We start from the raw sequence: 15,556 nt of genomic DNA, 5'->3' as shown, positions 1-15,556 counted from the left end.
AAAGGCAAAAAGAGAGCATCTAGAACGCAGATGTGGCCTGCATAAGTAGAGCATCTGGAACGCAACTGTGGCCTGCATAAGTAAGTGTGAAAGGCAAAACGAGAGCATCTGGAACGCAGATGTGGCCTGCATAAGTAGAGCATCTGGAATGCAGATGTGGCCCGCATAAGTAAGTGTGAAAGAGAAAAGCTGTACGGTTAGGTCATGAAGCTTGATAAGAAAGCCTATGCTCTGAAGCAGTCTAAAGTTATTCGGCTACTTTCCCTGTACGTACCAGATCAGTCCAGATGGCTGGGTTTTGCCTCCGCACCAGCAGATGGAGACAGAGCCAAACTTGTCAGGCTCCGCATATTTTATTTATTTAACAGTTTTTTTTTTTTTTATACCGACCTTCATAGTAAATAACCATATCGGTGGCACCCTGGCATATATACCAGGGTGCCACCCACAGCCTGTCAGGATAACTCTGTCTCCAGCAGATGGCCGGATGCTTAACCCACAGTCTTTCCTGATCCAAATTGGGTGGTAGTGTTGAGGAGTAAGGGTGCTAGCTAGGTTTTGTCTATTCCCTTCTCCTTATAGTAAAGTTTCAAAAAAAAAAAAGAGAGAGATTTTTTTGCAGGTTCTCCAGAGGATCGGGCCTGAGCCTCCCAGGGGGTTGCTAGGTCCTGAGGGGGCCATCCCCCCTGGTTGTAGGCTGCTGTGGCCTAGGGTCGAGGACCCTGCAGGTGAGAACCGGCCCAGCCGGGGTGATACCGGGGAGCCCGGCTCACTCACCCCAACCAGGCCGCTTCAGCACTTGCCGGGGGACAGCGTCGTTGTAAAAAAAAAAAAAAAAAGGGTAAGTGTTGTTTGGCGTCCCGCAGCGGCGATTTGACGGCGTAGTTTTTGAATTTTTTTCTTCCCCGGTCGTTTCCTTCTTCCTCCGAGGGTTGAATTTTCTCTTTTTCAGGCAGAAGCCGACAGCGCGGTTCGGGCCGGGATGCCACGTGGCGCGGCCTGTGCGGCCTGCGGGTCGGTGCGCGTGCGGCTGTCCAGGGATGGGATGGGCTCAGCCTGCATCCCTGGCGACGAAGGGACATCGGGGGTCGCGCAGGGAGTGTTGGTTAGGTGGAACGCTATGCCGGTTGCGGTCGGAGCCCTCCCCGCGCCTCTGCTGAAGCGGCTGCAGGTAGGTGCGGCAAAAGCTGCCATTTTAGCGCCAGTCCCGCCGGCCGCCCCGATTTCTTCACCACTGTCAGGGGGGGCAGGAACTCGCCGCCCTCCCTCTCTCCACAATGGCCAGCCCCTGGGCCGGCCTCCCCTGCGGAGCCCTCGGGGGACGGAGCAGGGGACATCACAGGGTCCGAGTCGGATGTCTCCTGCTCCTCCTTCTCCTTGGAATTTATTTTGGCTATGCATAGGGCCTTTAAGGCCCGTAAGACCCATAAACGTCCATCAGCATCCCAGGGGAGACCTAAGGGGTCCCACCCTACTGGTACGGGTCTCTCCTGACGGGGGGCCACGGCAGGACCTTCGCGGGCAAAGAGGTCCCTGAGGGCCCTTCCACCACAGGACGTTTCGGATTCCTCGAAGGGCATGTTGGACCATGAGGATTTGGAGGGCCCGTCCCCACCCCCGAGGGGGGGTAGAAGGAGACGGGACCACGTCGCCAGGGACAAAGAGGCAGAGTCAAAGACTTCGGAGGGCGATGATCCCAGGGTAATCCTTCTCTTCCGTAGGGATGAACTGGGACCCCTCATACCAGCAATCCTGGAGGAGTTAGGGATCGCCACTCCTCCAGAAGAGTCTAGGCTCGGTTCCATGGATCCGGTGTTGTTGGGTCTGAGCGGCCCTCCTACGACCTTTCCCTTTCATTTTTCAGCTACGGATTTGCTGTTTCGGGAATGGGACACCCCGGACTTGGGGTTAAAAGTCTCGAAGGCGATGGATAAGCTTTACCCATTGCCGGAGGACGCCATGGAAGTCCTACGGGTTCCTAAGGTGGACGCGGCAGTGTCAGCGGTCACGAAGCGCACTACCATTCCAGTCACGGGCACCATGGCTCTGAAGGATCTCCAGGATCGGAAGTTGGAGGTCCAGTTGAAGAAGATCTTTGAGGTCTCGGCCCTAGGGGCCCGGGCAGCAATTTGTAGTAATTTCGCGCTCAGAGCCGGACTACGCTGGGTACAACAACTCCTGGCCAATGAGGGCCTGTCGGAAGAGGAAGCTCGACAGGCCGGACGCCTGGAGGCGGTAGTGGTCTACAGTGTGGACGCCCTGTATGATCTTTTACGTACTTCAGCGCGCTCCATGGTCTCAGCCGTCTCCGTGAGGCGGCTTCTGTGGTTGCGGAACTGGTCTGCGGATGGTGCATCCAAGTCCAAGCTGGGCTCCTTACCATTTAAGGGTAAGCTGCTGTTCGGGAAGGAGTTGGATGATATGATTCAACTACTGGGGGAGAATAAAGGGTATCATCCTCCGGAGGACAGAACACGCCCCAGGTAATCCTTCTCCTCTAGGTCTTGTTTCAGGGGAAATCTTTACCATCGTTGGCTTGTATGCAGGTGTGGAGAGTATTTTGAGATTTGGTGCGAAGAGTGGAGTGTTACTCCTATTCGGGTGTCGGTGGCACACATTTTGTCCATCTTTCAACGAGGATTGGTAAAACGATTGTTTTTTAACTCTTTCAGAGTTCAAGTGGCAGCTATAGTGTCTTCGGGGCATGGTGCAGGGTGCATCCCTAGCTGCACATCCTGATGTGGTGCGGTTTTTCCGGGGGGGGGGAGCGACGACATTTGAGACCTCTGGCACAGAAGTTGTGTCTCCCATGGAATCTTGATTGGGTTCTCAGAGGGTTGTATGTGGTTCCGTTTGAACCAATTCGAAGGGCGATCTTGAAAGATCTTTCCCTAAAGGTTTTCTTTCTGGTAGCAATTTGTTCTGCTAGAAGAATTTTGGAAATACGAGCTCTGTCATGCAGGGATCCTTTTCTAACGATAATGGATGCGGGAGTCTCATTGCATACAGATCCTTCTTTACTGCCGAAGGTGGTATCGTTTTGTCATTTAAATCAATAGGTGGAGCTCCCAGTTTTTCCGAGCCTGGACGCATCGGTACCTCATAAGAAAGAGTTATTTGGTTGTGAAGCATGCCTTGTTACGTTATCTTAAAGTCACTAATAGCTTTAGACTGCCAATCATCTTTTTGTGCTATGAGATGGTGCAGGGTCAGATGGCTGGCGCAAAGAAGGGTCAGATGGATTTGAAGGCCACCATTGCGTGGTGGTTGAGTGAGGCAATAAGTTCGGTGTACATATGTCAGGGCCGCGAGATTCCTATTGGCTTGAGGCCTCTCTACTTGGTCGCAAGCAGCATTCTGGGCAGAATCAGCAGGTGTCACCACAAGAGATTTGTAGGGCGGCTGCATGGAAATCATTGCACACTTTCGCCAGACATTTCTGTTTGGATGTCCATGCTCCAGATACCATGGGCTTTGGTGATAGTCTACTTAGTGCGGTCGCAGTCCCACCCTGTTTAGGGAAGCTTTGGTTCATCCCAGAAGTCTGGACTGATCTGGGTACATACAGGGAAAGGAAAATTGGTTCTTACTTTCTAATTTTTGTTCCTGTAGTACTTCAGATCAGTCCAGAGTCCCACCCAGTTTGGGGTGAGAAATTTGGAGAGTCTGTTTGATCTGTTATTGTAAATACTCTAAAGGGTAGCTGAGGTTTTTGGTTTTCTTTTGATCTAAAGGTTGGACAGGATCCTTTCCATTAAGGGGTTTTTCCACATCTTGTTGCTCATTCGTGAGAGATGTGTTAAGTGTAGGCCTATTGATTTAGGTACAGTAGCATCTTGGCTTGGGTACAGGTCAATACTGGCGGACTGCAGGTGGCACACCAGGTTATATGCCAGTGTCAGCAAAACCTTTTCTGTCTCCATGTGTTGGAAGGGAGGCAAAACCCAGGAGTCTGGACTGATCTGTGGTACTACAGGAACGAAAGTTAGCAGGTAAGAACCAATTTTCCTTTTGCATAACATTAGCATGCATTTGCGTAGAAAAACACGTGGGTCTGTAAGCGCACTTGTACGCGCAATGTTTCTGTGTAGGGCTTTACACGGGAAAATGAGTACAAACGCACATACAATACATGCTCATACAAGCCCGTGGCAGCTTCAGCGTGTTGCGCACCCGGCCGTGCATGGGCCTGCTCACCTCACTAGCTCCTCTGCAAGTCACGGGTCGGCCTTCCCAGCGGCAGCCACGAACTCCTCCAGGCCTCGGCGTCCCGCGGCGGCGGTTGCCGGGCCTTCCACTGCGCACCAGGCCTCACGCCGGAGTTCGGCGTCTCCAGTGACATTGGCCACGCCCCTACGTGCACGAGCATGGACCGCCCGGCCTTTTTTAGGGCCCGGGGCGGGTCCTAGCTCAGCGGCGCGCCCTGATTGAACATACGATATACGGAAGTCCCTGCCTGCACTTCCTTGCCTTGGCAATCGGGTCGGCACTGTAAGTGTACTAGTTTGCCTCCGTGTTCACAGTCTTGTTCCAGCATCCTTCTGTTCCAACCTTGTCCAGCATCCTCCTGTTCCAGCATCTGTCTGTCCTGTCTCCCCAGGTAGTACCCTCAGACTCTCTCTCTGGTACTGACCTCGGCCTGCTCCTTGACCATTCTGTTCACTGCCTGGATCCTGACCTCTGCCTGCCGTGTGACCTTGTCTGATCTCTGGAACCTGACCCCTGCTTCGTTGACCACTCCTCGGACTGATCCTCAGATTCTGACCCCGGCTGCCATTGACCTCGTCTCTGGCTCTGTCCCTTGTCTTGTCATCGCCAACGCTGTTCTGGCCTTCCTTGCTCCTACAGACCTACAGTTTAGTGTCCAACTGCGCTCCCTTGCTGTTCATGGGCACGCCTCTCTACTACTTCTCTGGGAGACCCTGCGAGGCCCACCTAAGTCCAAGCGGCCCGGGTCCCTACGGGCTTCCAGTGGTGAAGCTCATCCTAGCCTCTGTCTTCTCCTGTGCTCTGCCCCCTGGGGGCAGGTGCTTCCTGGTCCCTACCAGGGAACCATTCTCCACCGCTCCAGGACAAGGGTCCACCTCCAAGCGCAGCACAGCGCACCTTATTACATCGGCCGCAAGGAGTCTCAGTGGAAGAAAGGGTTAGGAATCCTGTTGCCAGCCCAGTTCTCCAGCCACAGGCCGCTCCTCATCTTTATTCTTCTAATGCATTCAGCTGCTGTAATCGTTATTTTCACTTACTGTAATTTTACAAACACAATTTTATCACTTACTATCTCCAGAAGATTTGATTTCTGAATAAATATGAAATTTCTGCCACAGTTTGTCACAGGTGACTCAGTGGTCTTTCCGTCAGATAACTCACCTGGGACACCTGGATCCTGCTGGGGGTAATGTGTCTCACTGTCTCCTTCTCAAAACAAACAGCCCTCAACCATGCTTTTGTATATAGTATTTTATTTGTATATTGTTTAATCGTTACCAATCTATCCTCTCTCTTCCTCCTGCTACCCTTGTTAAATGTAACTGCACCTTCGGTCACCACAGTTCCAGTTTGATGTATCTACTGCACTCCTGTTTTATGTAAACCAGCAAGATATGTTGTCATGATTGCCGGTATATAAAAACCTTAAAATAAATAAATAATGTTAAAGTATTGTGAGTCTTTCCTTTGTAGTAGAAGGGATGGAGCCTGTCGCTGGCACTACTTGAATCATTTTAATAATACTGCAAAATTCTGCCTTTTTTTTGTGCAGGGAAATGTAAAAATCCAGAAGGAGATGATGGATGGGATAAAGATTTGTTGCTCACAGATTACAAAGAGTTCTATGACATTGACGAAGAGGTGAACTTGAGCTGTTCTTCAGGGTATCAGCCATCAGAGCCTTCTATAAAATGCATCATTCAGGGAGAGAAGCACGGCTGGAATGACACTTCCGTTCGCTGCATTGGTGAGTGTAACCATGAGCAAGCGCTGATCACAGAAACCCACGCCCCTCTCCTTTCCCGGGTGCATTAAGCCCATCCATTCCTCAGATCCTCTGCTTTGTCTGCATCAGTTTACGTTGAGGCCCCTGGTTTCCTGCAACACCTCAGTGCTTTATTTTCTGGCACAGTTTTTAATATTCTCTGTTAATAGGTTCCTTTCCCGGAGAGCTTACAATCTAACTGGGTGATTCATCAAGCTGCGGTGGGGCTGTAACGTGTGTTAAACATTGTTTCCTATTCGTACCCCGGATCAGTCCAGACAAGTGGGGTTTATGCATCCCTGCCAGCAGATGGAGGCAGAGAACAAAACTTTGAGGCCCTGTTACATAGACGAGAGTGCCGCCTGCAGTCCCTCAGTATTTCTCTGTCTCCTGCAGTCTGACTGAAAAGAAGAGAGTCCGAGTTCGGAGGCTCTCTGGGGTGTTCGGCTCCTTCGTGGACCATCCCTCCGGTGGAGCCGGGCGACCGGGAGGTCCTGACTTCCTCATGACCTCTGAGGTCTCCCCTGCGAGCTGCCAGCCTTGAAAGGGGAGTATTAAAATTTGTTTAAAAAAAAGGCAAACGGTTCTTTTCCCTGCAGGAGCTCCGGTGGGGGATCGGCAGCAGTGTTCCTTTGACCTCGGAAGCAGTCAGCAGGGCGGGGAGAGTGAGTTCCCTGCTCTCTGCTTTCGCTCCGGGGGATCCAGGGGGACAGTAGATGCTGTGGTTTCCCTGCGCGCACGGCTGTTCTTTGTTTTCTATGCGCCACGGCTGGCGCGAGTGCGGCCTGTTCTTCCCATGTGTTGCAGCCTGATTCCCGCGCGACGCTTGAGCAGGCTCAGCAGCGCAGCGTCCACTTCAGTTAAAGGGACCATGTGGGTGGCCATTTTCTGACTGCCGTGAGCGGGGATCGCCGGTCTGTTCACTGTGCGAGGGCGGGCTTAATGGCGCCCAAACCGATGATGGCTGCTTGTGGTGTGTGGTCCGCACACCTCAGTGCACGTTCACTGCGCTCAGGCTGTTCCTCTTGGGAAGAGGGAAATTCAGCAGGGCTACCCCCAGGGAAAAGGTCTCTCCAGTCATCCGGGCCCCCCGGCATCGGAGGACCCCAGAGCACTCCTACCTCTTGAGTGAGATTTCTGACCCCAAGGTGCCTAGGGTTCCCACCCTCCGCTGTCGCCAGTGGGGCAGGACTCCGGGAAGCGTCCAGATGGGGGAGGAGAGTCAGATGAGAGCCTCGTGGGGGATCCGGAGGGATTTTTCCCCGGAATTTTGCGCTTCTTCTTCATAAGGCTTTTCTGGCAAGGAAAGATTATGGGTGAAAGCGTTCCCGAGGGCGGCAGCCGAGTGGTTCTTCCAGGAGACCAAAGATGGGGTCTTCAGATGGTTCCGGAGACCTTATCCGCCATCTGGGTCTAGGACATGAGAGTCCGGAGGGTGATTCCAATGGCTCAGGAGATTCTAATGGGTTCCAGGAGGATCAGTCGAATCCGCAAGGGGTGGAACCAGATGCAGATGTGGGACCACAGGTGGGCCTGTGTGGTCATAAGGATGGTCTGGATCCGGATGATGTTGACCCTTGACTGGTCCAGCTGGTTAAAAAAAAAAAAGTGGAGGAATTGCGCCCCCTTATACCCCAGGTGCTGGAGGAACTGAGGGTTAAGGTGGCTCCAGAGGAGTCGGATACTGTGGGCGTCAGTCTGATCCTGGAGGGATTGCATGAGCCCCTTACTGCCTTTTCCCTGCCTATGAAGTTTCAGAAGCTAGTGAACCGGGAATGGGATTTCCGGGAGTGGGCCTGAAGGTCAGCAGGGCGATGGCTAGGCTTACCCTCTACTGGAAGAGTCCTTGGAGCTCGTAAAGGTGCATAAGGTGGAGGCTGGGACACCTCTCTCCAGCTTGGAACGGACGAAGAGTTCTCTGACATTGATGAAGAGGTGAAGGTGAGCTGTCCTTCAGGGTATCATCAGCCGTCAGAGCCTTCTATAAAATGCATCATTCAGGGAGAGAAGCAGGGCTGGAATGTCACTTCTGTTCGCTGCATTGGTGAGTGTAACCATGAACAAGCACTGATCACAAGCCCCAGCCCCAGACTCTCCCCTCTCCTTTCCTGCCTGCGTTAGGCCCATCTGTTCCTCAGAATGGCTCTGCTTTATCTGTGTCTGTTTACGTCAAGACCCCCGTTTTCCTGCAGCATCTCCATAGTTTATTCTCTGCACAATTTTCAATATTCTGGGTTAACAGGTCCCTTTCCCGGAGAGCTTACAATCTAAGAGGGCAATTTTTAGAAGCAGTTTACCCATGTAAATGGCTATTTACCCTGATAACAGGGCTTTATGAACCTTGCCCAACCTGTATGCAGGTGATAGTACTCGCCTTATGCCAGAAGGTGCGCACTTTTACCAATTAAGGGAGGAATTCCAGGGGGCAGGGTTAGGGTGGGGAATGCAACCCGCACCTAGTTGTGCATTATTCTTCAGAGAAAAGTCTCTGCAGGTACGTCTTCCTGGGAGTTAAGTCTTGCGACAGTGACCTACAACAGATGGGTTTGCACTGGGTTGTAAAGGACGGAGCCTCTCACTGACACTGCTGGCATCTTCTTAATAATCCTGCACAATCCTGCTTTTTTATCCTTTACAGAAAAATGTACAAAACCACAAACATACAATAGGAATGTTCAGTTCACACCTGACAGAGAATTTTATAACATTGATGAAGAGGTGACGTTGAGCTGTTCTACATATGGTCTTGAGCCTTCAGAGCCTGCTGTAAAATGCCTCCGTCAGGGGAACAGGTCTGTCTGGAATCAAACGTCCATTTGGTGCATAGGTGAGTGTAACCATGAAGGGTCCCTGCTGTAGTACAGGAGCCTGGACATAAGCCCAGACGTCCCCTTTGACGCTGGGTTGTGGTGGCACAGCTGGCTATGGGAATAGCACGTTTTTTATCCCTGGGCTATGTTATGGCAGTCGGACAATTACCGTGAGGAGTAAGGGGTTGGTTGTTTTTATTGCATTTCATATATTTTGCATCGTGTGTTTTTATGTGAGGTGTAACTGTCCAACTCCCACTGCCTACAGGCCAAGTTTGGGAAAGGGCGGATTATCAGATGTTCATAATCAATAAATACATAATAAAAAATATGTATGAATTGTCACACATTCACTTGTGCAAAAGAGGAGCAGTGTAGGGGCGTTCTGGGCAAAGAGTTACCCACCTAAGTTGCTACTTTACACAAGAACATTTGTCAACTTATTTGTGCAATTTTACATTTGATAATTACGGGTTCCCTGTACGTACCCGGATCAGTCCAGACTCCTGGGTTTTGCCTCCCTTCCAGCAGATGGAGACAGAGAAAGTTTCACTGACACTGTAGCATAACCCAGGGTGCCTCCTGCAGTCTCAGTATTTCTCTGACTCCAGCAGATGGTGGAGGTGTAAAATCTGCAGTCTGTGTCTTTAAAAAAAAAAGGAAACTACAAAGCTGGAAATAGCCTCCCAGGGAGTTGTTAGGTCCTGGCAGGGCCATCCTCCCTGGTTTTGAGGCTGACGAGCAGTGGGTCGGTGACCCTTAGTGCTCAGTCCTTGATCGCCGGCATGGGAAGATAACTGGGGGTCCCAGTTCCCTTTAAAGGGAAGTAATCTTTCTTTATTTCTTTGTTAGATTGGCAGCATCATTAAAGTTTACAAAAAAAAAAATACCGCTTTCTTTTTTTGAGGCTGATAGAGCAGCTCTCCTTGTCCCTCGCTCCTCCAGCGGTCGTTGCTGCCAGTCTTCCTGGTGGGTCGCTGTGGCGGCTGTTGGTTTGTTGCGCGTTCTTTTGGTCCCGGCACTTTGCGGTGTTGCCACATGGCCCTAGTTGGGAGATCAGCGGGGACGTGCGCATGCATCTCCCGCAACAACCAATACGCTCAGTGCCTCTCCAGGAGAGAGGGGTTGTCAGCGCTCATTCTGGCAGCATTGGGGATGCCGCACAAGCCTGGCAGGCTTTCTAGTGCTCTGCAGGCAGTGGAGGGCCCCTTCCCACTAAGCACTGGAACGGCGGCCATTTTATTCATTTTCGCAGCTGCTTCGCAGGCCTCACTCCTCTTTCCCCTGCTCATAGGGCCTCTGAGGGAGGTCAAAAGGCTGGAAGGGCCCCTTCTGGTGAAGAGGCAGAGCAGGGAGCCTCAGATTTTTTTTCTACTGACTTTGTGCTTTTGATGTTTTTGGCCAGAAAAGCTGCGGAGCAGCACAAAGCTGGCCAGGGATCCCCAGCTCGCCTGCGTTCAGCGAAGAGGGCTGACCCACTAAGGCGGTGGAGGCCACAAGGGTTTGGAGAGTTCCTGGGCCACCTGCCTCGAGAGGCGTGACCGAGTTTTCTGAGGATGATAAGGACCCATGGGCGCAAGCCCTGCAGAGGTCGGATGTCTCTAGGTTGGCCAGGATATGGACGAAGCGCCAGGAAGTGGCCCGGCCATGGAAGGGGATGGTCCAAAAGTGGTTCGACTGGTCCAAAGGGAAGAGTTGGGCCCCCTGATATCCCATGTTCTGGAAGAATTGGGGATCGAGCTTCCTCAGGAAGATTCAGATCAGGGAGAGGTGGACCCGGTCATGGAGGAGTCTCCGAGATTCGGCGAGGGCCTTTCCTTTCCCTAAGTCTGTCAAGAAGTTGGTTTCATGGAGTGGGACGGGCCTGAAGGTGCGCAGAGCAAAGGACAAGTTGTACCCCTTGCCGGAGGACACTCTGGAACTCCAGGGTACCGAAGGTGGATGCTGCAGCTTTGGATGTTACAAAGAAGATCACCAATCCAGTGCCGGGTGCTACAACACTAAAGGACCTTCAGGATAGGAAGCTGGAGGTGTCCGCCCTTAGCATATGGGTTGCGGTGTGCAGCAGGGATGCTAAGGGCGGCTCTCCGCTGGGTTCAGCAGTTGCAGACAGACAGGGCCATGTCTTTTTTTTTGCAAAAGCGGTAAAACAGCTGCTTTTATTAACAATTTAAAATGGAGCTAAAAGCAACTACGACGCAATTCACACAGGCAGGAAGCAAGAACTTTAGCCTACAGTAGGGAAGCCTAGCTAACACAATACGGTCTAGCACAGGGACATCAACTATCCGTCCAGCAGTTATCTTTCCATGTGCATGTTCTGTGCTCTCTTCCATCTGTGTTATCCATTTTCCCAAAGCTTCCGCTGCAATATAGAAAACCAAGGTCAGTGCAGAGTAAAGTTATCAGAAGAGCATCAGCATATTACTCAGACAAACAAATACCACCATATAGACCAAGGAGCCCGAACTAGGGATTGTCTCCATGTTAGATAAGGGGGCCACACCAAGTTGAATTTTTCAATCCGGTGGCGTTTTGCTGCGGTTATTTTAGTCATAGAGCAAATTCTGTCAAGGCATGATAATACACTTAGGGGTAGATTTTATAACATGCGCGCGCAAGTTATAAAATCAGGGATCGGCGTACGCAGGGGGTGCACCTTGCGCGCCGAGCTGCGCTGTCTTCCCCCATTCCCTCCCAGGCCGCTCCGAAATGGGAGCGGCCTTGGTGGGAACTTCCCTACCCCCACTCCACCTTCCCTTCCCTTCCTCTACCTCCCCCGCCCTTTCCCCCTACCTTTGTCGTTTTCTTTTTTTTATCACAAAACTTACTTCAACCCGGCGATCCCCGACACAGCAGCAAATGGCCGCTGTGTTGGAGGCCTCTGACCCTGCCCCATCCCTATCTCGCCCATCCTGCCCACCCCCCGCCCGCACCTTTAGTAAAGCCCCGGGACTTACACGCGTCCCGGGGCTTTACGCGCGTCGCTGGGCCTTTTGAAAATAGGCTCAGTGTGCGTAAACCCTCTGGATTTAAATGCGCACCCCTTTTAATATCCGGCCCTTAGTGTTGTGGGTGATAATTCTGTTTCCAATATAAAGCAATTTCCAGCCTTGTGGCCATACAGAATGGTTGCATCAATAATTGAGAGTGAGCATCGCCAACATCGTGGACCCAGTGAGGTAAAGCTACCTCTTTTGATAAAGAGAGAGGTTCCTTAAGTAGCTGAGACAATATAGCAGATACCTGTTGCCATAATAATTGAAGATAAGGGCAGTCCCACCACATATGAATATATGAGCCTGGAGAAGAGCAGCCTTGCCAACATAGCATACTGATCTTGGATGAAAATGTATGTATTTGAATGTTCGTAGAGTGCCACCTATATAATAATTTATAGCTATTCTCAGAGGATGAGATAGAGGATGATCCAATTCTGTGAAATGTAAGAGACCAGTCCTCTTCTAGGAGGGATAGCTCATGATCTTTTTCCCATGCCTTTATGTGGTTAGCATTTAAAAGGGAATAAATCTTAGCAATCATGCCCTTCACAAGATGGGATTGCATACAATATCCTTCAAAGAGGGATCTTTGTGCTGAGATCAATAAAATATGTGATCTGAAGGTATGAAAGAAATTCCAAACTGGGAAGATGAAATTTAGTTTGTACCATCCTCCCGTTTGTAAGATCCTGATCTCTCTGTGTAAGATTTCTGGATTTCCATGCTTGGACAGAGTGGGTAGGGATACATGGGGGGAACATCGAGTTATGAAAGAGGTAAGAAGACTGAAAATATAATAAGGGGCCCACTAGCTTATGCTTCCAGGAGGACCATACGTTTAGTGTAAGCCTAGTTGCAGGAGCCATGTTTGGGCACGGGAGCCATGAGCTGCGAGGTTGCCACACAGTAGCTCTCAATGGTCTATCATTCATCCAGGTTTGCTCTGTTTGTACCCAGTGCTTCTCCGTCGCACTGTTGTGCCACTTTGTTAAAGGCCGGAGTTGGGCTGCCACATAAGTACCAAGAGAGATTGGGTACCCCTAATCCACCCTCTTTTTTATTTGATAAAGAACTAACCTGGCTATCCTAGGAGGCCTCCGTTTCCAAATAAAATGGGAGGAGTTCCTTTTGCCAACCTTTCAAAATAGATTTAGACAGGAAAATTGGTAGTGTCTGAAACAGATAAAGAAATCTGGGGAGTGGATTCATTTTTACTGTTGCAATCCTGCCAAGCTGAGAGAGAGAGTCGATCCCATTTCTCCAGATCCTGCTCAGGTTTCCTAAGTAGGGGGCGCATAATTCAACTGAAATAGCTCTTTCCGATGTCTACCTATATTGACCCCCAAATACTTACGTTTATGAGAGGCCCATTTAAAGGGGTGATGCTTTTTTAAATAAGATTCAAGGCAGGAGTTACAGGAAATGTTCAAAAGCTCTGACTTTTCCCAGTTTATTTTAAATCCAGAGACCGCGCTAAACGAGGTTAAGTCAGATTCAATTGCTAACAAGGACTCTTGAGGATTGAAAATAGTAAAAAGAATATCATCTGTAATTCAAGATAATTTGTAAGCCTTAGAGCCTATACAAAAATCAGAAGGGAGAGGATTGTTCCGGGTTGCAGTGGCCAATGGCTGTAGAAATATTGCAAAGAGAGTAGGACATAGGGGGCATCCCTGTCTTGTGCCTCGCTGAACATTAAAGGGATTTGAATACCCACCATTAATTTTTAAGCACATTGTAGGATTATGGTGCCCTAAGCCAGTTTTGGAAATGGCAGCCAAATCCCATTGTCTCCAATATAGAAAACAAAAATGGCCAGTGGACCATGTCAAACATCCACCTTTTCAGTGTCTATGGCATATTTCCTTGTATGAGAAGGAGTTATTGTTTTAAAAAAAAGTGAATTGAGGTTCTGTTTTGTGCTCCTGAGGTGACAGATAGGTTTCCCTCCCTCAGCAGCACAGGGATCCCTGGGCAGTGTTTGGGGATCTCCAGAGGTGGTAGCTCACTCCCTCTGCTCTGCTGGTGAGGGTCTCGAGCATCCAGAGTGACTTGGTTCTCCTTCCTCCGCTCTCCCCTCCCCACCATCATTTTTGAGTAAAGTTTATATAAAAAAAATTCTGGGCAAGATTCCCTCTCTCTCTCTCTCTTTATTTTGCTCAGTGGAGATGTCCCGTGGCAGCCAGAGGCTAAGGGACCGGCTGTGGGGCTTGTTATGGCTGCTTAGCAGTGAGAGAGATTTTATTTTTGGATTCCGGGTGCTGCAGCTGCTAAAGCAGGAGCGGATTCAAAAAATTAAAGATGGCGCCAGTCTAATTGTGAGCACGGGAGAGACACTGCTGTGAGTGCTGCGTGGCGAGGTGGCAACTGCAGACCAGGCTGCTTCTGGCAACGTGCTGCGCCTGTGAGGGGGTCGAGAAAGTCCTAGCAGCGGAGGGCCCGGTGCTGTTTATGCTGCATTGTCTATTACCTCGGCAGCCATCTTGCAGCCATGGGGGGAATGAGATGGAAGCCCGGATTGCTCCTCCCCTCCTCCCTTCAGACTTGGCCATGGTAACTGTTATGTAGCTGGACCTAAGGCTACCTAAGTGATGGCAGACATTTGTCAGGTACTCTTCCGGGGCAGAAGTAACAAGGGGTCTCTTCAGGAGACTGAATCGGTTATTTACTCTTTCGGATAGTAGAAGGACTAGGGGGCACTCCATGAAGTTAGCATGGGGCACATTTAAAACTAATCAGAGAAAGTTCTTCTTTACTCAATGCACAATTAAACTCTGGAATTTGTTGCCAGAGGATGTGGTTCGTGCAGTTAGTATAGCTGTGTTTAAAAAAGGATTGGATAAGTTCTTGGAGGAGAAGTCCATTACCTGCTATTAAGTTCACTTAGAGAATAGCCACTGCCATTAGCAATGGTTACATGGAATAGACTTAGTTTTTGGGTACTTGCCAGGTTCTTATGGCCTGGATTGGCCACTGTTGGAAACAGGATGCTGGGCTTGATGGACCCTTGGTCTGACCCAGTATGGCATTTTCTTATGTTCTTATGAGTTACCTTCCTGCTGAGTGCAAGAGGGAGAGTTGCATAGAGAGATTCCTTGGAAATAACAGCAGTAACAAGCTCAGTGATCCATCTAGTAAGTAATTTATGCCTTTGGTTAAGAGTAGTAACTGCCACTTCATGCGGGATATCCCACGCCTTCTGATAGGGGTAGTAACTGCCGAGCCATGCTGGTTACCCCTATGGCTTCTGTTAAGGGAAGTAGTGTCTGCTCCATGCAAAGTTTGTTAAGGGTAGTGACTGCCGCTTCTCTGCAGATTAACGCCATGTTTCTGTTAAACGTAATAACTATCATTCCCTGTACGTACCCGGATCAGTCCAGACTGTGGGTTGAGCCTCCTTTCCAGCAGGTGGAGACAGACTAAAACTGAAAGGATATCCTATGTGAGGACAGGGCCTATCCTCTAACCCTTCAGTATTCGTCTGTCTGCAGCAGGTCTCCCTTCAGTATCCTGATCTAGGCTAGTCAGCTTTCTTTTCTTCATTTCTTCTGGGATCAAGCAAGTTCTTATTCCTTAGGGATATTGTGTTTTTCTTCCTGTCAAAATAAAAGTAAAAGTTAGTCAGGAAGTTTGTAGATTTTGAATTTTTCTTCAGGAGACGGCTCCGTCTCCTGGCTCTTGCCGGTCTCAGGGGGGGCTTTGCCCCTTGTGCAGTGCATAGCCTGTGTCATTTATCGCTTCCAGGTGTGGGGACCGAGTCTGGTAGTCCA

General features: G+C 50.2%; 1 protein-coding gene across 1 annotated transcript in view; it reads left to right on the top strand.

Moving 5' to 3' along the window:
• Window positions 1-15,556, top strand: part of LOC115073462 — a 301,189-nt gene that overhangs the window by 69,630 nt on the left and 216,003 nt on the right. Inside the window, exons 5-6 of the mRNA XM_029571896.1 lie at window positions 5,762-5,956; window positions 8,613-8,801. Of these exons, the coding sequence (XP_029427756.1) occupies window positions 5,762-5,956; window positions 8,613-8,801 (384 nt within the window). The remainder of the gene's footprint in view (window positions 1-5,761; window positions 5,957-8,612; window positions 8,802-15,556) is intronic.

This window comes from Rhinatrema bivittatum, chromosome 1 (assembly GCF_901001135.1).
Source record: "Rhinatrema bivittatum chromosome 1, aRhiBiv1.1, whole genome shotgun sequence".
In the NCBI taxonomy this organism is placed as follows: Eukaryota; Metazoa; Chordata; class Amphibia; order Gymnophiona; family Rhinatrematidae; genus Rhinatrema; species Rhinatrema bivittatum.
This window is presented reverse-complemented; position numbering and strand designations above follow the sequence as displayed.